General features: G+C 47.1%; 1 protein-coding gene across 1 annotated transcript; it reads right to left on the reverse strand.

The window, feature by feature from the left end:
• Positions 1 to 1,414: 1,414 nt before the first annotated feature.
• On the reverse strand, positions 1,415 to 22,058 carry LOC127052370 (synaptotagmin-1-like). Its single transcript, XM_050955967.1, has 8 exons — positions 22,030 to 22,058; positions 20,435 to 20,537; positions 17,732 to 17,909; positions 15,411 to 15,526; positions 13,011 to 13,403; positions 9,573 to 9,692; positions 2,873 to 2,984; positions 1,415 to 1,728 (listed from the first exon to the last, which is right to left on the reverse strand). Exons 1-8 carry the CDS (start codon positions 22,056 to 22,058, stop codon positions 1,415 to 1,417), a joined length of 1,365 nt encoding a protein of 454 aa, XP_050811924.1.
• Between the last annotated feature and the right edge of the window lie 3,369 nt (positions 22,059 to 25,427).

Raw genomic sequence — 25,427 nt, forward strand, 5'->3', positions numbered from 1 at the left:
GCATCAGGGCTTAAACCATTCTCTAACTGATAGAGATCCAGGTGAGACCTAATATGGGAGATCAGATTCTCCCACATCTGCTCACTGCAGGGTTCTCACAGCTTCCACTGAAATAGCTGGTGCTGGCCACTGTCAGATACTGGATACAGGACAGCGGTACAAGATGAGGTTAGGCTGCCATGCCTCCACCAGGGGGTGCTGTCTGCTGGGAGACTAAACAAGGCAGAAACCTGAAGTCTCAGAGCAGTGGCCACTGTCCACCCCAACATGCAGTACGGGGCAATGGTGATATTCTGGGAAGAAAACAGTTTACAAGAATTAATGAGCTTTAGATGCACCACCATGCCTCCTAGCCACTTCAGGAGAGCCCTCAACCCACACACACTTACTTGCTGGAGATGGACCACAACCATTCATCCAAATTTAGCAGCTGGCAGTTCTCCAGCTGTGGTGGTGGCCACAGGGCCCAGACCTTTCCTGAAATGGCAGCAAGGCCATAGTGTGCAGGTAGCTCCTACTTCAGCAGGCTCTGCTCTCGTTTACAAAGTTTGGGCTGTTTCATTTATCTTTAGCAGGTGAGAGGGGTCTGCATTTACACAAAGCACGTTTGTCTTTTAATATGGGGGTATTGCTGAAGGAAAGTGCCTGACTGACAGCCTGGGATGCTGAGATCTTGTATTCATCCATCCCCAAAGGCATTCTATGTGCGTGTGAGTGAAGGGAGGCAGTGGTAGCAAGGCCTGGGCACCTTCACTCAAATAAGCCCAGGTGCTTCCCATGTGAGAGATCCCAAAACTGGGAAAGTGCCACATCTGGGACTCTCTCAGGCAAAGAAAGGGGAAGGAGAGGAAGGATACTCGAGGAACTGGACTGGGACTCAGGAGATGTTGGGTTCAAATTCCTGCTCTGTCACAGAGTCCCTGTGTATCCTTCAATATGTCACTTAATCTCTGTGCTTCAATTCCCCATCTGTCAAATGGGGATAATACTCCTTTCCTCCCACCCATTGCTTCCCCTGTCTGTTCAGATTGTAAACACATCAGGGCACAGTTGTTCTCTTACCGTGTGTGTGTGTGTGTGTGTGTGTGTGTACATAGCACCTAGTGCAGTGGGACCACCTTGGTCTCAGTTGCAGCCTCTCGGTGCTGCGGCAATAGTATTGTTAATCAAATCACAATGGGACTTGGCAGGGATGGAGAGTCATTCTACCTCCCAGCAGCAGTAAGGGAGGGAATTGAATGTATCAGCAACTTTTGTCACAACTAGCAGTTACTTCAGTTAATGCTGTTCTAACCAGGAACTTCAGGCTATTATCCATCTCTGGAAGGTACCCACTTTGAACGTTGTTGGGACTGATGCCATGAAGAAAATCTGGCCAGTTTCTACATCATGGAAGTGGTACAAAATCCTCCTTCTAAAGTAGCAGAGGATGCCACTTGGCCACAGGCTGCTGGACAGACTGCATCATGAGGGCCCAGTGGTCATTTGCTTCACTGGGGCTCCTTTTCCCCAGGACAGCCTGTCCAATGAGCTGCCTGCTGCTGCTTCTGGCCCTGGAGCTCATTTCATAAACGGAGACCAGGACTGTGCAGGTCCCACCAACAAACTCAGCAAGATGGAAGAAGAAAGTCTCGTTGAAGATGATGACTGAGGTTCGGGCCCTGAGGCTGGATTTCTGATGCTTCTGTTTGTGGAGATTGCAGGAGATGTCTATTCTCGCATACACATCTGGGGCAGGGAGAGAGCAAGAGGGGGAAAAATGAGGATACAGGACATTGTGAGCATCCCTCAGTCCTGATGTTACTGCTCTATGGACTTGATCCTGCACCCTTTCGGTGGGCAAAGCTCCCACTGACTTCAGTGGTGCAGAAGGAGGGCTGTAATGTCAACCATAGATCAGATTTTGGTCCTGTGATCCATGCACTTATGTGTTGGTGAACCACGACAGTTTCACAAGGTATATATTTAGTGTCAGATTCTGCCGTTGAATGTGTGTGAGATGCCTGCTGAAGTCCATGAGAATGGTGCATAGGTATCAAGAAGAGGATTTTACCCTTACTGGCAAGGGGATGGTTACACTAAACTCGGTTCCTGCTACATCAAAGCCTGGCTGGAAAAGGAGAGAGGGCACTGGAGAGTCAGGCCCCTTCCAAGTAGAAAGTCTAACGGTGTTGGTGGCAGGGCTGGTTCTATGGGTGGGCAAGCAGAGTAGTTGCCACGGGCACCAGCTTCCTAAGGGGTACCATACCATTGCGCCACTGCCCCCACAGCTGAACTACATGAGCACAGCAACACTATGGCCACATCTCTCCATCAACCCCCACACACACACTTGGGGGAGGGAGTGATGTCAGTTGTATGCTACCAGGGGATTCCTTCATACTGAGGAGCCTGACTAATCTGGCTTTATGGCAGGTACAAGGGCCAGGTTCTCTGCTCTGCCGCTTTGCATCTCTGTGTTGCCTTGGAAATGGACTAACACAATATATGTGTGCATGTGGGAGGAGGCTGCCCTGCTAGGGAAGAATCACTCAAGTATCAGTAGTGGAAGTCCCTGTGCTGGATCTTTGTGCTTGGGCTTTTCCATTATAGCTCTTGTGCTTTAATTCTCAATGGTATTCTGCCCCACACGGTGCGGGGGGTCTGGGCTTCAGCAGTGGCTCTGAGCCAGTGCAGCAGTGTTCAGTGGGGTTCTGGCAAATACTCCCCTACCACTGGTCTGTAATCGGCCAGCAGAAGGGGAGCTCAAATACTCACTCTCTCTCAGACCCTATCTTTCCCCTGGAAAAGAAGAGAGGCCGCAGACAGAGCAAACTGGAGAGATACAGAACCTCAGGCAGCCACAGACAGTAGGTGAAATAAATGCGTTTACTCTTCTCTGGACTGCTGCACACGGAGGCAGTTTTGACTTTGAGCAGCCCAATTTCTATCTTCTGAGAGATGGGGAGACACTTCAGCGACACAAGGACTTCTCCAACAAGGTCCTGTGAAAGGATAGCAGGCAGTGTTGTGAATAGCCATCCCTGACTCCAGCCTCCAATACACGCACTACTCAGCTGCCCCTGCTGAGAACAGTATCGTGGCCTGCCACCCTCTGACTACTTTCCGAGAGAGGAAAAGCTAAACGTGGGGAGGTATTTAGTTGCTCTGAAAAGTGAGGGAGGCTATTTATGGTCTGAGTTAAACCCATGTAAATCTGGAGTGAGCCTTTAAGCAGCGAATGACTCCTCTTTACAGTGGGGTAACTGGGCTTAGAACCTGACGCAGGGATTACTAGCAGTGAAGCCAGGTGGAGCATGAGCAGGGGTTGTACAAAATGTGTCCCTCTCCCAGCACTGCCAACCCCCACCCAATCCTTACCGGAAAGCTCCCTTACACTTCCAGTCCGGCCTGCCAATGGGAGAGCGGTCTGTGTAAGGGGGAAATTGCCCAGGGGCCCAGGTGATTTACAAGCCCGGCAGCCCTTTTAAATCATCTGAGTGGGCCACAGGGCTCCTAGGTGCATGTGAGATGGTACCGGTGGCAGCCAGCTGGGCACGTGAAAGCCTTGGCCATGCCGGAAAAGTACGTCCAACAGCGCAGCCAGCAGCTTGCTGGGCACCAGCCAGCACAGGCGCAGCACCACCCAAATGTCAGGCAAACCTTCCTAGGGGACCCATTAACTGTTCTGCCCTGGGCAGAGCCTTCCCTAGGGTATGGCGAATTGGGGCAACTGCTCCAGCCCCGCACTTTGGGGGGCCCTGCAAGCTGCCAGTGCAATTGGCCAGCGTTGTCGGTCCCAGAAGTGACGGGCAAGGCCGGCTTTAGGCACTGTGGGGCCCAATTCGAAAGAGCTGCCACCAAAGACAGTGGCAGGACTTCGGTGGCAGCTCAACTGGCTGCCGGTGCCTTCAGCAGCACATCAGCGGAGGGTCCTTATGGACATTGTGGGGCCCTCTTAGGGGCACAGGGCCTGATTCGGGGCAATCAGGTGAATCACCCTAAAGCCGTCCCTGGTGACTGGTCAGTCCCAGAAGTGATGGATTCATCACTTCCTCCCCAGGCTCCACACCCCCCTAGGGCCCGGAATTGCTGTCAGTGGGCCTGCTTCCAGTCATCAGGGTCAGACTCGCTCACAGGGCTACCAGGAAATCTCCCCAGCCAGCCAATTTATGTTAACACTCCCCTCAACCTGTTTAATGAGAGGCCCATCTCTAAAGCTTACCCAGAGACAGGCTTCTTAGCTCCTCTCTGGTCCCCAGAGGGTCCCTGCAGCTGGGTCTGCTGAGGCATGCTCCACCATGCAGTGCAGGTGCCAGCAAAGGAAACAGCAGAACCTTCCTTCCCCAATCCACCTGAGACATGGGGACTAGGTATGAAGAGCAGCCCCCATCCCCTGAGGCATGGAAGAGGACTGAAGTGAACGTGCCCCAGCAGTATTCCCATAACTGTACTGTGATGTGAAGAGCCTGTAGCTGCCTCCCAAACCCTCAGGAGGGGAGCTGAGTAACAGTCCTGCCATGTGGCCTCAATGACCTGCATGTGTGTAACTCACTGAGTCACCACTGTTCTGCCAAGGACATGTTTCACACTCACCTCACACAGGGAGCAAGGGGCAGTGCAGAGAATTAGCTCCACAGGACTCAACACTTATAATAGGAGAGTGAGTCTGTCTGTCTTTACCTGGAGATTTCCTGAGAGCCAGTTGGCCCTTGAGCTCTACCTTCATGATCATGGGGCCATGGTCTCTTGGAGGCCTTTACCAGCCTGCTGCAAAGATGCCACTCCCAGACCTGTCTTGGGCGTAGATCATTAATTGCACTATGTCAGGAGATTGGTTCTGTGATGTGGATGAATGGGGAGAGAAATTCAAACTCTCTTGTGACGCATTTCAGGATTAGACCTCCCCTCCAAGGCCCGAGAGTCCTAGGTTTTAAGTCTACAAGGTACCATTTTAATAATCTAGTCTGACCTTCTGCATAACACAGGCCAAAGAACCTCACTCAGTAATTTCTGCATCAAGTCCAGAACTTATCTGAGTTATAGCCATGGGCGGCGGGTGAACCCCAGGGTCAGGGAGGCTAGCTCCCAGCCTGCCCCTTCTGCCCTAGGTCCCATTCCTCCCGCTAGAGCCCAGAACACCCGTGCACACACATACGTTGCAGCCACCAGGCCCCCCATCCTGCCCAGGCTGCCCCAGCACCTCCAGCTCCAAAGTACTGAGAGGACAGTGCAGCATCTTCCCCCTGCAGCCCCAGAGCTCTTGACAGAGTCCCTGGCTGCAGACTGGCCCCCATTAGCCCCAGCCCAGGGCCCTGGCCACAGGGGAAGAGCCACCCACAGCACAGCACCAGGACGCAGGGGTAGCAGAGAGTTAGCAGGGCCATGTAGGGCTGTTTGGGGAGGCTCAGCCTCATCCAGCCTTTGATACCTGCCACCCATGGCTATAACCTATCTTTTAGACAAACATGCTGTTTTGATCTAAAGACTTCAAGTGATGGAGAATCCACAACATTCCTAGGTTGTTTCAATGAAAATCTTCACTGTTTAAAAATTCCACTTTATTTCTAGTTTGAATTGGTCTGGCTTCAGCTTCCAAGCATTGGATCTCATTTTGCATTTTTGCCAGATTAAAGAGCCTCTTATGAGAAATCTTTCCCATGTAGATATTTGTAGATTGTAACCAAGTCACCTCTTAACCTTTGCTTGGATAAACTAAATAAACCGAGGATCAGAGGGGTAGCCGTGTTAGTCTGGATCTGTAAACGCAGCAAAAAGTCCGTGAAAGCTCATGCTCCAATACGTCTGTTAGTCTGTAAGGTGCCACAGGACTCTGCTGCGTAAATAAAGCGAGCTTCTTTAGGCTCTCGTAAGGCATGCTTTCCAGACCTCAAATAATCTTTGTAGCTCTTTTCTGACTTGTTTCTAGTTTTCAACATCTCTTTGAAGTGTGAATACCAGAACAGGACACAGTATTCCAGTAATGAGCTCGCTAACGCCATATACAGAGGTAATGCAGCCTTTCTGCTCCTCCTTAATATTCCCTCCGTATACATCCAAAGGTCTTGTTCTCTCTCTTAGCTAGAACATTGCACTAGGGCTCCTGTTCAACTGGTTATCTACCAAGGCCCCTAAGTTCTTTGCATTCCAGCGGCATAGTCCTCCAGCTTGTAAGAGTGACCTGCATTCATTATTCCTAGACATATGGCTGTGTTAGAATGCATGTTGTTGAAAGAAGCCCACTTCACCAAGCGATCCAGCTTAGTCTGTATAACTGACCTGTCTTCATTTTTTACCACTACCCAAATTTGCGTTCCATCTGCAAATTTTCCCTGTAATGATTTTATATTTTCTTCAAGCTCATAGATAAAAGAGATTGGATAGCATTGGGCCAAGAACAGATCCCTGAAAAACTAGAAACTCCCCTACTGGAGGACAGTTATTCATTGACAATTACTTTCTGTTGTCTGTCAGTTAACTAGTTTCCAATCCATTTAAAATCCATTGGTTTGGGGTTTTTTTTTTTTGTTTTTTTGTATAGTACTAAAAATTTTAATCTGAATGTGTCAGGAGGGACTAAAATGAATCCCATATAACAAGTTAAGTATGTTATGTCAAGACAGTTACCTTTATCGAACTCTTGATCTCATAAAAAATGGAAACAAGTTAGGTGATGTTTGTATGATGATCAGTGCAATTATTAATTATACAGTCCATTCCACAGAACAGCAGTACCCTCTGCTGGATGCGCAGGACCCTACAGACTGATTATCCTTGTACATCTCTACCTCGATATAACACTGTTCTGGGGAGCCAAAAAAAATCTTACCGTGTTATAGATGAAACCGCCTTATATCGAACTTGCTTTGATCCACTGGAGTGTGCAGCCCTGCCCCTTTGGAGCACTGCTTTAACGTTTTAATTTCCGAATTTGTGTTATATCGGGTAGCATTATATCAGGGTAGAGGTATATTGTAATTGTGGAATCAGTGCTGTTATCCTAACAAGGCAGGAGGTATCTGCTATCACCATTCCCCTTCTCCCAACCCTGGAATATTAAGCTGAATTTTGTCAGAGTACAAGAATACTGGTTTATTGGGAAGGACTCTAAAGGGGCTGAAAACAGCTGCTGCCACCAAAATGGTAATCATTCAGCTGACAGTATGTCCATGTGCATGATAAGTTAGCAAGACAATTATTTTGGTCTCTTATGAAAACAGTTGGCCTAATTCACTGTTTCCCTGAACTTTGATTGGCCAGTGCAAAGAGGATGTAAAATGCTAGCCAATGAGACCACACCTACTCTGCACAGGTTCAACTACTTCATTACACAAGGTGAGGGGAATGGTGAATTGGGCCAAGTGAGGAAATCTTTCCTCTTAGGTACAGTGGCACACAGTGCCACTGAAGTTAATGGGGTTTCATCAGTATAGCAGAGGGCTTGGCCCAGTAAGTTTAGAGTGGGATTGTGAAAAGTGCCCGAGTGATTTAGGAGCACAAGTCCCATTGAAAGTCAATAGAACTTGTGCTCCTAAGGCACTTTTCAAATTCCTATCCCGGAGCCCTACTTCTGTTTGTATATTCTCTCTTCTCTCCATCAGGCTGTGCCACCCTGTGGTTTCTAAGACTCCATCCATGCTAGGAATGGTGCAGCTCCATCCATGCTAGCAGTGGTGGTGTAAACTGGTTAGTAGCATTCTTACCACAGCATCATCTACCCCTAGTCAGGAAACATCTAGATACCAATGCCCAGGCTACAGCAGTACCCCCACCACTCCTAGCACTGGAGCTGTATGATGGGGCAACACCAACCTCACTCTGGCCTGGTAATCCAGGTAGTCCTCTGTCTAATTAGGCCTTCTCTAAGGGAACCTATTTAGAACAAATAGTGACCAGAGTGCTGGCTTAAGTGCCAGCCCTCAGCACTCCATCACAAGCTGTCAAAGTGTTAATGCAACAGTGCTCCACGAAAACGTGTATATGAGGCCTTTGTCTTCTCTGAAAATCAGTAATGTGGAGCGAGACAGAATATGGAGATGACCTCTGAGTTATGGTGGTGAAAACAGCAGCATCTCCCTTGGGAACTTCCTGGTCCCTACCCATTCTCCTCAGCACAGGTTTGCCCTAATATAAGATTTTTTTTCCCAGCATGCCCTTCAGGGGATGGCTCTTTAAATTTGCCAGAGGCAAGCAGCTGCAGCCCTTAAAGGACCTTTTTGCGGCTGTCAGCATCTCTCTATTCAGTGCAGCTGGTGGCCTCTCTCTTTTCTAACTGGTAGGTGTAATGATTTTCCTTGCTTATTGACAAGGAGACAGCCCTTTCTCATAACCCTGAGATCTTCTAAACAGCTGTTTTGCATTAATCTGGGAGTCTGGCTCTACAATTGGTTTGAACCCTGTCAAATTCATATTGATTTTACGTAATTTTGGCTCTAACTTAACAAATCTTTATGCATCAGTTAAATGAACAGTTCTTGTGGAAATAAACTATCTAAGAAAGGCACTTCATTCATTCTTTGTCCTTGGGGGCAGCGCAAGCCAACACAGTGTGGTTCCTGTTACAACAAAGTGTGGCCGTAGTTATCACTGCCTGTGCAGAGGGAGGCTGATACTGCATTATGGTCCTCTAGTGCCAAACTATGGCCTTTCCAGTTGATACACCCATGCTGGAATACCTGAGAACAAGGGAAGTTAAAGGGGCCTGACTTTCATAAAAGGGGCATTTTGAGTAACACTTTATATTAAAGCTCTGTTTATAAAGGATTGACATTTTAATAAATTGTTAATTATTTGGGTTGTTGGACTGGAGGTTGCTTATAACCAGCTAGACTGTAATCTGTTTATAACCATTAGCTAAGCTAACCATTTATTAATCTTAATAAATGGAACCTAGAATATAAGATGTGTTCTCATTTTGCACCTTCCCACTACACAAACAAGTATGTACTATTTTAGTGCAGGTAAAAGCTTCCTGATTGACTTAAGTCCTGCGTTAATCCAGAAGCAGGTATGCCACTGGCAGCAGCAGTATGAGCCTCTTCGTGCTGCCCACCAATGGGCCTCAAGCCTGACCTGAGTAGTTCATCTCTGGGGGTACATCCACACTGTAATTAAATACCTGTGGCTGGCCTAGGTCAGGTGCCTCTGGCTTGCAGTGTAGGCATTTGGGCTTAGGCTGGAGCCCTGGTTCTGAGACCCCAAGAGGAGGAAGGGTCCCAGAATTTGGCTCCAGCCCAAGCCCAAATGTCTACACCGCAGTTAAATAGTCCTGTGACCCTGAATCAGCTGACACGGGCCAGCCAGGGGTGTTTAACTGCGCTGTAGACATACCCTGGGAGAACAGTCCAGACTCCATGCTCCCAAATGGCACTGCCTCTCTGCAGATCCTACCTGGCAAGCATGTGGAGCACAAAGTAAGTCTGTAATGAGGCCACTCACTCATTTTCCATGGTCTGTCCCATGCTGATGGAAAGCAGGGACTGCTGGTTACTGCCTGAAAAAAGTCAAAGGCTCTTTATCCCTCTCCCTGGAGACATCCATTCAGTGCAATCATGATGTAGTTACATTGTGAGAGGTGACATGAGAACCATTACCTTTGTAGTCTTCTGTAGCTCCTCGCAGAACTCCATACATTGGGAGGCCTTTAGTTTGCTGAGGGTGACCCTCACTTCCCCCAGCGTGGTGTGTCTGGAATACTTGTTGTAATGTTTAACCTATGGGACAGAAAGAATCAGCATCCCCCCCACAGGGACACAGGAGCAGGGCTATGCAGTACTACATTCCCTGAAGCCAACTGGAATTACGTCTGCTTAGGTCAGGTCTCAAACTTGGCCTTTGTTTTTCCACACACAGGGCCTACACCCCAGGTCCATGGATCACGTTCTCAGGGCAGCTGTCTAAATCCTACCTGCCAGGCACCAGGTTTGAAGGGGTCAATACTGGGCTGAAATGAGAGCAAGGGAGGCACATCCCCAGCAAATAAAACTTGGATCCTTCCCTTCCCCTGTCACTTGAACAGGCTCCTTCAAGCTCTCTTCTCTCCTCACTCCCCACCACTCTGTCACTTCCTTCCATTGGCTTCTCCTTCACAGTTATTTCATCTGCAGTGTAAATAGCACTCAGGAGCACTCCGCACAGCTCAAGATGGGCTGTGCAAAGGTTTATGCTACCCATGCATCCTGGGGCTGCTCTCTGCCAGGCTGGCCCCAGATGTCCAGTGTCTCTCTTTACAATCCCGCCACACATGTCAAGAGAATCCTCTGGGGGCTGTTCACATGGGTTTCAGAACAGCTTTGCACTCTCATATCCTTCTGTTGTTAAAAACAAAAACCCTGATGGTGATGGTGGTTGTAGGTTTTCAATCCGTATTACTGCAACTCTGGATTTTCTTGTGATCCATATAGGTTTCCAGAAGCTTGTGTATCCTTCTAAGCTCTTGGTCTCAATGATAGTCTGTGGAACTCATTGCCATAATATCACTATATTCTAGGGGCGGGAGGAGTAGCAATATGCTGATTTAACAACATATCAGTGAGAGAATGGAAACAAAGGAATCAGCCTACAGTCCAATAGAGGAAAAGTAAAATAAAACCATAATCACATAAAAATATGCATAAATATGAAACGCATTCTGGGGCTGCTTCCTCAAAGCCATGAAAAACTGACCAGCTGAGTCGGAAAACAGCATGCACCTGATATAGCTACTAACATGTACATCTAGAGGACTTCCTCATCAACTCCTATCTTGAGAGCTGAACTGTATTGGAACAGATAGTGCTCCCTGTCCCTGTAAGCTCCCGTAGCAGAGGAGAAAAAACAAAAAAATCCCTATTAATATACATAAAGGCTTAGGTTTGGAGCCCTTTCTTTGTGGTGTCTCAGGTTACTGGGAGGAAGAGCTGTGCAGATCACACATAGTGAGCAACTTATGCAGGAGTCGAGATCTTTTCTCTGTTTGGAAATACAGTAGAACCTCAGAATTATGAATACCAGAGTTACAAACTCACAGTCAACCACATACCTCATTTGGAACTGGATGGAAGTACACAATCCAGCATCAGCAGAGACCAAAATAAATTAAATAAAAGAGGCAAATACAGTACAGTATTGTGTTAAATGTAAATTAAAAAAATAAAGAGAGCATTTCTTCTGCATAGTAAATTTCAAAGCTGTATTAAGTCAATGTTCAGTTGTAACTTTTGAAAGAACAACCATCATGTTTTGTTCAGAGTTATGAACAACCTCTATTCCCAAAGTGTTTGTAACTCTGAGGTTCTACTGTAATCTGTGCACCTACCTCTGTTTTTTACCACAGACTTCTTTGCTCCCATTTGCTCAGCGAATGTTCTGTACTAACACAGTCCAGCCTGCGGAACACTTTCAAATTGTTTCCTGTGCGAGAATGTAATGTTTGAATGGTTGGGCACCAAGTCACATGATATTGTTTCTGCTCCCTGATTGGGGTGCATCTTCCTTCCTGCTAATAAAACCTGTGGATAACACAGAGGGGCTTTTGATGCCCTCAGGGTAAGGGCTGGGAGCACTTTAAGGAAAAGCAGTAGGAAATAAAACTTGCTAGATCTGCTTAGCCCTCCTCTTTGGACAAGAGTCATATGTTCTGTTTCTATATGGAGGTCAGAGTGCAGCTCAAGAGATATTGGTGCCCTCTTTGAATATGCCTCTCCAAAAGTCAGTCACTCACTCCCTGCTCCAGTCCTTACTGCTACCTGTATCATTTTTTCCCTTCCAGAAGGAATTCTCCTCATTTATGTGTGTTGTGGGTGGCCTGGGTACCCAACTGTGCTGCAGAAGCCTTTGTCTTGCCTGCAGTGATGCTTGAAAAGAGGTGCTGCAGCACCCAAAATGAAGGATGCTGACTCAAAGGCACCTGCTGCTGCGCATGGCTATGAAGGAACAGAAAGGACACTCCTTTGGAGTGAGACGTGGATGAGCAGAAATGATGCAGATGGAGAACAGCTGGCCTGCGGGTGAGTTACCACAGCTGTCCCCTCATTACCCTCAGATTCAGTGCCGCAGGCAGCTGCCTGCTTGTCCTACATTCAAAGTTGTCCTGGGAGACCATAAACCATGTCTGATTTCTCTTGAAGGAATGTGATACTTTCATTTTACCCTTCCTCTCACCAGGGCCGGCTTTAGGGCAATTCCGCCAATTCCCTCGAATCGGACCCTGCGCCCCTAAGAGGGCTCCACAGCATCCCTAAGGACCCTCTGCCAATGTGCCGCTGAAGGCATTGGCAGCCAGTTGAGGTGCTGCCGAAGTCCTGCCGCTGTCTTCAGTGGCAGCTCTTTCGAATTGGGCCCCACAGTGCCTAAAGCCAGCCCTGCCTCTCACCCACTCAATGCCACTATGCTCCACTTCATCCTAGCTATTATTCCTCAGCACCTCCCAGGTAGGCAACTGATTCACTACAGGGCCATGTGTTTACCCCAATTATCCAGAGGGAGGAACCATTGTTCCATAAGCTGTTGATGGACCAAGAGTGCAAATGGATTTCCCCAGAGAACCTTTGTGTCCAAGGATTGAGAGAGAGGCAAAGCTAGTGATGCTACCTAATGATCACAGCCACTCCTGCGTCAGAGCCATCAAATCTCGCTGCCTTAGATACTACCACTTCCCTCAAGCCCCAGAAATAAAATGCCAAGGAACTGCTGTTTGAACATTTCAAATGCTGATATGTCTAGGGGACCCCAGCCCTTACCACCCGGCCTGTGTAAAGGGAGTTTGTGCCATAGTCCTATTCATGTCACAACAAGCCTGGCACCCTAATTGGCCATACAGTGAGACCCTGTTAGTCCCAGAGATGCAATGGAGTGGACGGGCCTGGAGAATGAATCACCTCTTCCCCTTTCAGAGGTGAAGAGAGCAAGACACCTGGAGGGGACGGTATTAGGGAATTTTTCCATGATGCACCTTTTCTGTGGGTATCAAAAAGGCCTCATTTTCCAGGGCCGTTAGCTGAGCCTCTTTAACCAGCGCCTGACAAAGGTAACACAGAATGAGCCAGCCCCACCTCCAACTTCACAGTGCTCTTCTCCAGCTCGGCCTCCTGCAAGGAGCAGACAAACTGGTCCCCAAAGGCAGGTTTCCTGCAGTTCTTCACCACCTGTGTTTGCCACTCACGGACCATGCACTGAAGGCCAGAGATGTGAGATGGGACCTGCTTCAGCAGCCGGACTCGAACAGCAGAGTCAGCGCTGCCTCGGCTAGGTAGGCCTGTCACTGCAATGACCGTCAAGAGCAGCTCTAGTCGCTCCCTGTGATAGAAGAGGGAGAATCTCAGCCTGCCCCGGGAGCTCTCCAGGAAGTCTGCGTTGCTGCCCACACTCTCCAGGTTCTTGCTGCTGGTACAGGAGGGGGAAAGGCAGGTACCCAGCTTGTCCAGTTCCTCCTGGATCTTCTGGATCTGGAGCAAGAGAGACTGTCTCTTTAACAATGTAAACAGGCCAAGACAGACATCTATTTTCTTCCTTCAGTCACTGAAACTGAAGACCTGTTTATACCTAGTGGTGATCTGCCCTTTTGGGCTTGTCAGCAAATGGAGTGATTCTGGGATGGCTATTCCTGAATCACTTCATGTGTGAACACTCTTATTCTGGATTAAGGGATGAAGTGATTCAGGAATAGTTATTGCATTTTAAATTCATACCCTACCTTAATGCAAATTAACTTTCAAGTGTAGATAAGCCAAATGTTGTGAGCTGAGGGGCATTGTATGTGTTGGATGTGGTTAGGCAAGCAAGACGTGAGGAAAGTGGTTTATATCTCTTTGGGTTAGAAATCAGGATAGCTCCATTGACTTCAGTTCAGAAGTCTTTGTTGCCTCTGAAAATCATTACAAAGGACTCAGAGGGAGGGGAACAGAATATAGACTAGAGCATGAGCCCTTAGATACAGTAGTGAAAACACTACTAGCAGCACCTCTCTTACTAACTTCCTAATCCCTATTAACTCTTGCTGCCCACTTACAGGCATTTTTTCCTAGTTGGCCTTTCTCTCTGGGGCTGGCTCTTTACATTTGCCTGGGGAAAGCAGCTGCTGTCCTAAAGGGGCAATTTTGTTTGCTGGCAGCACCTCACTCTCATCTAGCAGGTAAATACTGTAGCTTTTCTGGTTTCCCTTTCATACTGCTGGGAGCAGCATTCCCACACTGACTGCAGTGGAGATATGCCCATTTATGCCAGTTGAAGACTTGGTCTGCTTGTGTGTCTGAGAGCTTTGCTGTTACTCCTCTCCCAGAGAGGCCTAGCTGGCTGGAAATCTCCACACGCTCACCATGAACCACAGCAATTCAGGTTCACTTTGGGCCATGGCAGAAATGGCATCTGCTGTGGTAAGCAGAGAGGGTACTACATGAATGGAGAGGGAATCAGAAAGAAATGAGAAGCAAGTGTTCAAGTAAGAACAAAGGCCTCTCAGAGGAGGGAATAAGAGGCAGAGAGACAAACAGGAAACAGAAATCAAGACTGTAATCAAACAGGAGGAAGTTTTCCTTTATGTTCCCCAGATATTGCTCCTTCTGTATCTTACCTCTCTCCTAGCCCCTTACTCTCTCATGCCCATCTGCAGTTCTGAAAGCTCTAGGAAATGGAGGAAAGGGTTCTTCTCCAGGGCTTGTTGTTAAAAGTGGGTGTCATGCGATTTCCGGTTGGAGCTGCTGACACCCCTAGACAGCTTCACAGAGGAGAGATCCAAGCTGAATTGGGCTCCCAGAAGTATGTAGACTTTCCAGCAATACTCCTCTCTCTTGGAGGCTGAGTATGGTGGAGAGTAATTACCCAAGTATAGCATCATTGTATAGTGTGGATTGCAGTCCCAGAGAGAATAATGTGATTGAATGGGGCCAGTGAAAAGAGAAACTTGATGTCGCAGTAGTTTAATGCCTTGGCTTCTTATTCCTAGGTTCAAACTAGATTCAAATCTGGATTAGATCATAAGGGAAATGACTTTAGTGGTGTCAGCCCCACGTACCTATAGGATTTTTTCTCCCCGTCATCACAGGCCTAATGTAATTGAACTCAGTTTGTTTTTTGCACTTGAGAGAGGCTCAGGGTTTGATTAACATGGGATGCTGGAGGTCAGGAAGATGGAAGAACCCTGGAAGATTGTGAAGAATCTTTCCACAGCACTAGTCACACCATGCTCAACTCTAACTGGGATTAGAAATCTCCCTTTACTGTGTCCCAGTCACTTCTATAATTGTGCTGTTGATTAGCTATGCCTGGGAAACATGAGATTTCCTTCAGTATCTGCTTGCTTCTCATTTATCTTAGCAGAAGAGAAGCCCCCTTAGGATGTAGAGTATTTTGCCTTTTGGAAATTGGTCAACCACTTCTCAATTCTGACCCTTTTGTTTTGTAATCAGAAAAACACCTTTGACCTTCTGCAGGTGCCCTGGGGTTAGCCCACTTGCCTTGACATCAGGAAGGCTCTGCTTAGCAATGTCAAGGAGAGCTGGTCGCAGTTTATCCCCCAGGATGCCATTCTCCACCTTTGTGTCCTTACAGGCTTCACTAAGGTATTTCTTCTCTGTGGGAACAACAGCAAAAATTAGTGCAGCAGCCTGGAGATGGCATCTGTATATATAAAGCCAGGGACCAGGGTTTTTCAAAGGTGATTTTTGGATGCCTAATCTGAGATGCCTTTCAAAGAGCTGGAGTTTCAGAAGTGCCAAGGACCTGCCCTCTGAAAATCAGACCCTTCAAACTGGACACCTAAAAATCAAGTCACTCAAAATCACTAGTTGCTTTAAGAGCCTGGCCAGGATTTTGAGTTGTTGCAGGAATGGGACAGGAGTTCACCATCACCTTCTCTTCCCGTCCAGGTACAACACTACAGTTAGCAAGGCCCATTACTGGGGAGATTCCTTTCCTCTGATGGATCCAGTATGGATCACTACCATAGTCGAGGTATTGGCCAGAGGTCTCAGCAGGTACGGAACACCCTATATCCCAAACTTCATGGGGTGGCTTGCTACCCATTTAGGACAAAAGTGAAAATCAGAGAATTCTAGGAAGATAGACTCACATAAAGCTCAAGATTTGATAATCTCATACAGGGGAAATCAAACTCCGTGATTATCTTAACATTTCAGGTCAGTGTCTGAACTTGTCAGGGGAGGGGAAGAAAGGGCATATGTGAAAGAGAGAATATTGTTTCTTTGCTTGATAAAAATGATCCAAGCACACTAGGATTGATGAGACTGGGGTGAATAAGAAGTTAGAAGTGTCAGGCTTGGCAATGAGGAAGTAGCCCTAAGACCAGTGTCTCTCTGGGGGTGAGATGACAAATGGGCTGATTCAAGCTGTAACAGGTGGGACGTGGGAGGAAGTTTTGCTAATGTCTCTGGGCTGGTGAAATCTAAGCAGTTGCTGGCTGGAGTGATGGTACATCCTGTGTGCTGTGGAGTTTCCAGGTGCAATGAGCCATTGTAAGGGGAAGAACCAGTAAGCAACATGTGTTCAATAAGGAGAAGTTTCCTAACCCTCCTTTCTCGTCTCACACATAGAGGTTACTTTGTATTAACAGAAGGAATCAGGTTCCGCTGCCCATCTCGGAGGGGGGTTAGGCAAGTTAATAAAGATAGAGCTTTGCTGCTGCAAGAGGGTGATTACTTTTGTGCTGCCTGGGGACAACTGGATCAAGATCGCAGAGGGACACCCAGAATAAGCTGCTGCACTTTGGGAGTCTTATGGAAAACCTAGTTCTAGCATGTAACCTTGTCCCAGAGGTTAAAGTAGATTGAAGCGGGAGTGGCGGGGAGTTCTCTTACTGCATCAGGGGAGGAGGTGAGGTGCTCCCCCAAGCCAAGGGGAGTACAGGGAGCTCTCCCTCTGCTTGTAGTAGAGGAGGGGGGCAGCACTGCCCCTCACTCCCACTTAACCCTACCCTGTCTCCCCATACGGAGTTGTTCTAAAGCAGGAAATTGTTCTGAAGCAGGAAGTTGTTCAAACTGCCCTAGGAAACATTTTAAGTGGCATTTCTTATCCACTCCCCACCGTCTAAATGGCAAATGCTCCTGGTAGAGATTGAAATCCCACATTTGGCTCCGGTACAGAAATGCCCTAGCCCCCATCATGTGGCGTCAATTACATTTTAAATACACCTCAAAAAAGGCCAGCAGGGCTTGCAAATTTGCTTATCTTCATGCCCATAAAGTAGGGATAGTCCTCCAGGAGGACATTAATCCCAGCCCTTGTGCTTCTTTGCAGCCTCCAGGGAAGATAGAGCCGAGCGGGCAGCTGATTCCCTGTTGCTTTGTGCAGCTGTCTTTGTGCCACTACACTGATCCTGAGATAAGACTTTGGGAGCTCAGTAAGTGCAGACATGATTGATAAAACTCCTACTTTGTTCCTTTCTTTGGCATGTCTGTCTTGATGTAAAGAGCTCCAGGTAAGCTGGAATAGAGCCCTTCTCCTGTCAACCTTTGGCAAGGAATACATTTTGTGAATTCTGCACTACAGCCTCACTATGGAATCAAGAAGAGGAAATGGGCTGGGAAGCCCTTGTATGTGCACATTGTGGGAGCACCCAAAGGTTTCCACAGTACAAACTCATAGGCAGAAATAGTCCCTGCCCTGAAGAGCTTGCAGTCTGCAGGATAAGAATGTCTGTCTTGGCACATTTGTGCCCAGTCCTTCAGTCTGCTCCCGTGTGAAGGTCCTTTGTTAAAGGTGAAGTATCACAGACACAGAGACTTTTTGTGGCTGATGTGTACTGTCGCCTGGTACTTACTTCTCCCAAGTTTTCTTAGTTTCTGGCACTGGTGCATTTGGCAGGTTAAAATGATTAGAGCCACCAAACCCAGGAGGATGGCTAATGCCAAAATCCCATACTTCCAGGTGTCAGGAAAGGGCAGCTGTAAACTCTCCAAGTGAAGCAGAATGGAGTTCTCTTGTGTCATCTCCCCGATCTGTAAGAGAGGAGGAAGGAATCAGTGCTGCCAGTGGAGCTGTCCACAGACTTTCCATTGAGGCACTAGATCAGCTTTCCCGGGGAGGATGGGGTCCAGTACGATGGAATTGTGACGAGCAGGAAACAAGGAGCTGGTTTATAGCCCCACACTTTCCAGAATAGCGCCAAGGGGGCAAGGAGTTATATTGGTTTCTGGTTTTGACTACTGAAATCACTAGCCCTTGAAAGGAAAAGTACAATTTACCCCATCTTTATCCGCATATCAACCTTCAGCAGCAGCCAAAAAAACAGTTCCCAGCTTTGGATAACAGCTGTTCCAGGAACCTGCTGCCTAGTTCCACAGTGTAAACAAAGCCCAAAAGAAACTTCAGCCAAATGTTCTCTCCTCTTTCAATACAAAAGCCTCCTCAATGCACGTAATTCCTACATCTAGAAATGGGCTGTTGTCTACACTGGGGTCTTTCTCCTATGGTTTCCCACCACTGCTACCACCATTTCAGCTCCACTGTTGATACATGGTATAGACAGGGCTCTAGTCAGCCAGCAGTGACATTCCATGAACCTTCTCATTGGTTTGGGGATTTAGGTATAACCCCACCTGCCCACTGAACTCTCTTTGTCAGCTCATCAGCCCAACCTCAAACTTCTGTTCAGTCTTCTGCCTAACTCACAACCAGCCATAGTAACTCTGATGGAAGTGGTGTAGTTCTGCAAATTGGAACTGGCGTAGGTGCAAAGCAGTCTTGTAAAGGAGGTGTGACCCCTGCATATGCATGAAGCTCACCCGCTAACAGGGAGCCTGAAATATCAGGGCTTATGGCACCTGAATGACTTTAGAAAAGAGGAGGGCAACTGAAATTAAAGACTTGTTGAAGAGAGGAGGAAAGAAACAAGAGGAAAGAAACAATTCTTCTGGCTAAGACTTTTCCACTTGAATCCAACATTGACGCTCAGGTGACTTCTCAGGAAATGCATCCTCCCCGCTGAACCATGCTATTCTCTGTTGGAAATACTCTGACAGGAGAAATGATCTACCCCTGCTCTCTTACAAATCCTAGCCCGGACACATTCACACACCACTCAGGGTGAGCAGTGAGGGCACTGGAGATCAGAGGAGAAGACGGAGAAGAGGGAGATGGGCTAGCACTTTCCTAAGTTACCTTGTACCAGCCAGAGGTGGCGTTGCTGCTAGTGCTCAGCTCTAATTTCAACTGACTGAAAAAACTGACTTAGTGGAAAGACATTTATCTGAAAGGGCATTTGAAACATCAAACTCTATTGACTTCAGCGAGCTTTGGATCAGATCCCAAGTCTCCTTTATAGTTTCAGAGCTTGCTCCAGGGACAAAGGCTCTAAGATCACTGGTGTATTTGGGATATTCATTCAGAGGAGAAAATATCCTAAGGAATGAAATGCTAACTGGGTTGGAGTGGCTTTCCCTTCCAGGTCATGATACACAGCCAGCCACCTAGTGCAGCAGGTACAAACTACAGACCAAATTCTGCCTCCAGTGACCACCTGCAGCCCCGTTGGTGTCAATGATCGTTCAGCAGAGGCAGAACATTCCATCTGAAAATCACTTGCAAGCAAGCCTTACTCAGATTAAACTGGGCTTTTCCCCCTCCAGGGTCTGTTTCCACAGAGCCCAGCAGGGATTGGAGTAGCGGTGCACTGCACACTGTGGCCACTGAAGACTTGTCTACATTGCAGGTGGGTGCCCGAGGGGAAGGAGGAGTGCGTTGCTTTAGAAAACCTGTCAATAACTTGATGTCAGACACAGCTTAGCTCTTAATATGGACTTTGTGTCTAAAAAAAAAAAATCTGCCTTCAATAACAAGCCCACTCAGGAAACCAGATCCATTTTAAAAAAATCAAATTGTGTCCCTTTGTCAGTGTTGCTCCTGTTCTTTATACTATATTAGAGGCCTTAGTTGTGATTATGCCACCCCTCGCACCCGCGCCCCCACCCCGTGCTACGCACTGTACAAACACATAATGAGAACGAATCCTTGCCCCAAAGAGCTTAACTAGCTAAACAGGCAGGAAAAAGCATAGGTGAGAAAAGTGAGGTGACTTGCTCAAGGTTACACAGCAGCTGGATGACAGAGCTGTGACTAGAATCCAGGTCTCATGAGTCTTGACCCAGTCCCTCACCACTAGATCACGCTGCCTCTCTTCTGCTGCTGTACATTGGCAGGTGATCTCTTGAATAACAAATTGTACAACATCAAAAACATCCCACATGCACATGCTGTCAGCGGAAAGAAGAACACTAATCTCAGCCTCTTTCTCTTCTTCCCATTCCTCTACCCATCCTAAAATAAGGTTACATCCAGAAGAGTGCAGCCTTGAGGCAGGTAGCACCAGAAGGGGATGGGCAGCCTGCAAGAAACAACACATTTATAGCGGCACAAGCACCCACAAGCTGCAGATATTACTTGACTCCCAAAAAGAAACATTTCTGTTCCTAAATTTCCCCCTAATCTAACCTTATTGATGTCTCACTTAAAACAAAAATCCTACCTTCACACAAGCTGCTGGAAAGCAGCTTCTCAGGGTCCCTCTGTGAGCCCATGCGCACGCTGTCGGCAGAACTTCCAGTACAATGTGGGATTGGCATCCTGTACTAGAAAAACAAGTTCCTGCCTCGTTCAGCAAGAAAAGAAAACATCTAATATTGACGCAGCCAATTCAGAACGGGTTGTACAGATGAAAATATAGACAGATCTCCTTTTAATTAGCTCAGGCAAAACACATAAGGCTGGAGGTTTGGAAGAGCATAGCTCCTCCTTAAGTGTTTGACTAGGTGGCCAGACTTTTCCAGGGCTCTGCATGCACTAAACTCTTCTAAAAATCTGGCCTTCAGTGTTAAGGCGGGAGCTGCTGGACAGGGAGAATAGGTCTAGTGGTGCTAGCATCTTTGCAGATCGGCCAAGGGAAATGTGCAGCAATCACCAGGGTGCAAGGAAAGAGGGATCACCTTCAGACTGATGGTGGGAGTCAGACAAGCACCTTCTGCTCATTTGAGCTCAGGGGAAAATAAATGGTGAAACTGAAGTGCTGGGAAAAAGAGTACCAAGTATCAGAGGGGTAGCTGTGTTAGTCTGTATCTGCAAAAACAATGAGGAGTCTGGTGGCACCTTAAAGACTAATAGATTTATTAGGGCATAAGCTTTCGTGGGTAAAAAAGTAGGTTTTTTACCCATGAAAGCTTATGCCCTAATAAATCTGTTAGTCTTTAAAGTGCCACAGGACTCCTTGTTGTTTTTTTTGGGAAAAAGAGAAATCCCCACATCCCCCTGCCCCAGGGAGGTGACAGGACTGAGAGGAGAGAGAACAAGGAATAAAGGCTTCACTTTTGCTCTGCGCTAAAGGAGCATTTTCTCTGGAAACAGGTGTTCCCAGTAATGCTGCACTTGGACAAAAAAAAATTAAATCTGCCAAAACAAGAGCAATCTCTGCCAGGGAAAACATTCCGTATGAGCAAGGGACAGACTCCACCATAAAAGCGGACAGTAACTAGGAAGGTTCTTGTGCATTAGCTAGCACATCTGATTTTTCTCACTCACCTGAGTTGAACACCTAGGGCTAGCTCATCTATTGCATCTGAAACACCTTCATGCTTCCCTGTGGTTGCCAATGGCCAGTTCAGGCCCCTGGCAGAAACTAGAGTGGCCTCAGGGCTGCTGTAAGCGACCAACCCCGAGGGGCTGTTATGCCAGATGGAAATTGTGGGAACTACTCTCCTTCAGGTTTTCCTCTCTAGAAGTGGGCTGTGTTACGTTATGGCAAGTATATATGGGCAGAACCATGATGGTGGATGGGGGAAAAAATTAGAGGGAAACTTTCCCCTTCCCTCATGCATTTGTACTCTTGGTCCCTGCTGAGCTTCTAAAATGTGGGTCCATTTCTCTGAGAGAACCCCTCTCCAACCAACATGGCTCAGGGCTCTGCTAAACCCCTGGCCAAGAGGAAATCATGACTCCTTTATGTTGCCAAGCTTTCCAGCCTCAGAGCCTACTGCAGCCCCTATTGCATTCATAAGCTGAATCTATCCCCTTATTGTTGATTGCATTGTTGTAGTAGATCATGTAGCCATTATTTGAGAGCATATCTACCTGTGATCCAGCTTGCTGCCATGCTTCATGTGGGGGTTTGCTTATGACACTGTATTTAGAAGCTGCAGCCCCAAAACAAGCTGGCTGTGGCATGTCTAAAATGGCTTTAGTTTTGTAGAGTACAGAGTGGACGTAATAATAGGTTCCATGGGAGTCTGCCTTGCATACATAGCAATTCCATGACTGAATAATGCATGACCAGGACTGCCTCCTCTTTCTTTGTGGGGCGTACTCAGAAGAAAAATCTTCAGTGCTTTATATTTTAATTACCCCCAAGTGCAGCCTCAGTGCTTGATTTTCAGTTAAGGCTCTTAAGAAGAAAGTTGCTGTCTTAGCCCTGGTCTACACTACAAAGTTAGGTTGATGTAACACAGCTTACGTCCACTTAACTCTGTAAGCGTCTACACTAAAATGTAGCTCCCACTGATGTAACACCCCCTACACCAACTTAATAACTCCACCTCTGCAAGAGGCGTAGCACTTTGTGTTGATCTAACTACATCAACTTCTGTCAGTGTGGATACTGCGATGCTTATACTGACTGTTGTTGCCTTTCCAAAACCATCCCACAATGCCTCACACTGACAGTTAAATGGGTGCAAGCGCTCCTGGCGAGGATATGCGCTGCCAGCACAAGGCACGTAGTGTGGACATGCAAAAACGATTTAATTACTGTGGTATCTGTACATCAATGTAACTTAGGTCAACTTACTTTCCTGGTGTAGACTTGCCCTTACTCAGAAATGGGGAGCTTAATTAATTAAGCAACACTTCTAAGTCACGTCGGGCAGCATTTTTTTTCTAGACAATGACAGCATGTTACAGGGAATGGTTCTGAGCTCAAAAGTGGCGTTGGGGGGGGACTTTGATCACCTGTAAAGTGTAATCAGGGCACTGAACTGAATGTCTCATTGCAGCTGTGGAACACAGGAAAATGAATACATAAGATTTAATGAAACCATCATAGTAGTGTCACTATGGGTGTGACACTCCTGAGAGATGATCAGAGTGCTCCAGTTAAGTGCAGAGTTCTAAGCCATTTTCTGAGTCCCAGTGTGTCATGCAGTTTGGACATGAAAATTTTACCAGTGATTTAGGAACATGGCTAATATAAAGGGATATTTCTAGACATTTGCATCAGTCCCTTGTGATAGTGGATGCACGACCTGCAGCCGTTTGGTTCTCTATTACACAGGATATTTATAATGGGTCAGTTTGGCTAGGTTGGCATGTCTAGTTGGCACAGTTTGTGGAGTCCCCCAAGTGCTCATTGGACTTGCTGTTTGTGTTCTGCGCAGAACCCTAGCAATGCCTTTGGATCCTCATGGGCTGTAGGCAGCTGCTGTATTAGGTGAGCCAAAAGGGAGCCTCCTCCTTGGCCAGAAGAGGTTGTGTTGAGCCTGTTTCAGCTGGAAGTCCTTCTCTGCAGAGATTACATTTTCCTCCCTGTCTTGAAGCTTCCTCAGTGCCTGGTCCAACACTGGCTTCATCTGCCAGTTGGCATCAGACATTAGAGGAGCTGTAAGAATCCCCCATCTCCCACTTATTGAATAGCTGGACTGATCATGTGTATCCTGCATGTTAATACAGCCAAGACTTGTGCCAGGACCACTGGATTCATTCATATAACAGTCCTTGTCTGGAAGGGGCCAATGCTTTTGATGGAAAGGGCCAGAGGCAAGTATATGTCACCATGAGATTCATAATTTGGCCTCCCCTTTCAGTGCTGCCTATAAGTAGTGAAAACTCTTTCCAATGTGTACATGCATGCCTGCTTGTGCACGTGTTGCAACTTTCTGAAGTAACTGAGATTTTCTCAACTTAGGCTGTGTCTAGACTATGGAAACTATACTGGTATAATTATGTCTGCATAATCCTGTAGTGTAGACACAGCCTACACCAAGGGAAAGGATTTTTCCATCAGTGTAGGACTACCACCTCCCTGCGTGGAAGCATTCTTCCCTCAACCTAGCTTTGTTGAACCTGGAGGTTAGGCTGGCCTAGTTTTGTCACTTAGGGCTTGTCTACGTTACCGCACAGAGTCGATCTAAGATACGCAACTTCAGCTACGTAAATAGTGAAGTTGAAGTCGATGTACTTAGATCTACTTACTGTGGTGTCTTTGCTGCTGTAAGTCAACAGCTGGTGCTCCCATTGACTCCGCTTGCACTTCTCGTTCTGGTGAAGTACTGGAGTTGACGGGAGAGCGCTTAGCTGTTGACATGATAAACCAACCCCCACTGGCTCAATTGCTGCCCGCTGATCCAGTGGGTAGTGTAGACAAGCCTTAAGAGTTGTGGTTTTTCACGTCCCTGCCTGATATAGCTATATCAACCTAAGTTTTAAGTGTTGACCAAGCCCAAGCGTCAATCTGTTCCTCCCATCCACCTTAAATCTACACAAGATCAACTGGCCAGTGTAGCCAGGGAAAAAAGAAGTGGTGGCACCCCAGCCATCCCAGATTTCCCCTCAATCCCATGTTTCTGACATTCTACCCTCCTTCCTGCTGCCATGCTCCCCTTCCCAGACTCCGGCGAGGCCTGCTCTGCACACAGTTGTACTGGTATAACTACTTCAGCTAGGCGTGTGATTATATATTTCAATAGTTAAATCAACTCCTATGTGGAGCTGAGCCTAAGGCCTTGTCCTCACTAGAATACTATACAGCTATTCCCATGGAAGTCAGGGAAATGAGCTCTACTGATATAAGACCATTTATATCAGTATAACTGCATCCACAGAGGAGGGAGGCGTTGTACCAATTTAACTATGCTGTGAAAGTCAACAACAGTACAACTTTCTAGTCTGGACAAGGCCATAGACTAAAAAAGCTCCATGTTTGAGCAACACAGAGAAGTGAAACTGATAATCTGTGCAGTGGCGGCTCTGCACTGCAGGGACCTTGTCCATTCCACTTTTCCCCTCTATTCACATGTGGGAAGTAAAGATTTGGAAAAAACTGCCAATGTGCTGTACCAGTGCACTTCTAACCCTGGCTTTATCCTGCAGGCTGTTGCCTGATCTATTGATTAGTTATTGATTAGGTTATTAGTTTGGTTTCCCCGATTAACACACTGTAATTTGGTCAGTTCTTGTCCCAAGATCAGGCCCAGTATAGTCAGGCTTCCTGAGCCTTGTGGTGACATGTCTGTAGCAGAAGCTTATGCACCCATTGACTCTAGGGCAGGGAGAATCCTGTCCATTAAAATTAAGAATGGAAGAACACGAGGGCCGGAGAGTATACAGTAGCCAAATGCTACTGTTCCAATACCAGATTGTTGGGTAACTCTAAAAGATGGCACAACTTTCTCCTCAAGGCTATTCCTCTTCCCCACCCAATTATTCCACCTTTAAACTCTGGGCATCTTAACTTCTGCAGTATCATATCAGATCAACCT

This window comes from Gopherus flavomarginatus, chromosome 5, assembly GCF_025201925.1.
Source record: "Gopherus flavomarginatus isolate rGopFla2 chromosome 5, rGopFla2.mat.asm, whole genome shotgun sequence".
NCBI classification, from domain to species: domain Eukaryota; kingdom Metazoa; phylum Chordata; order Testudines; family Testudinidae; genus Gopherus; species Gopherus flavomarginatus.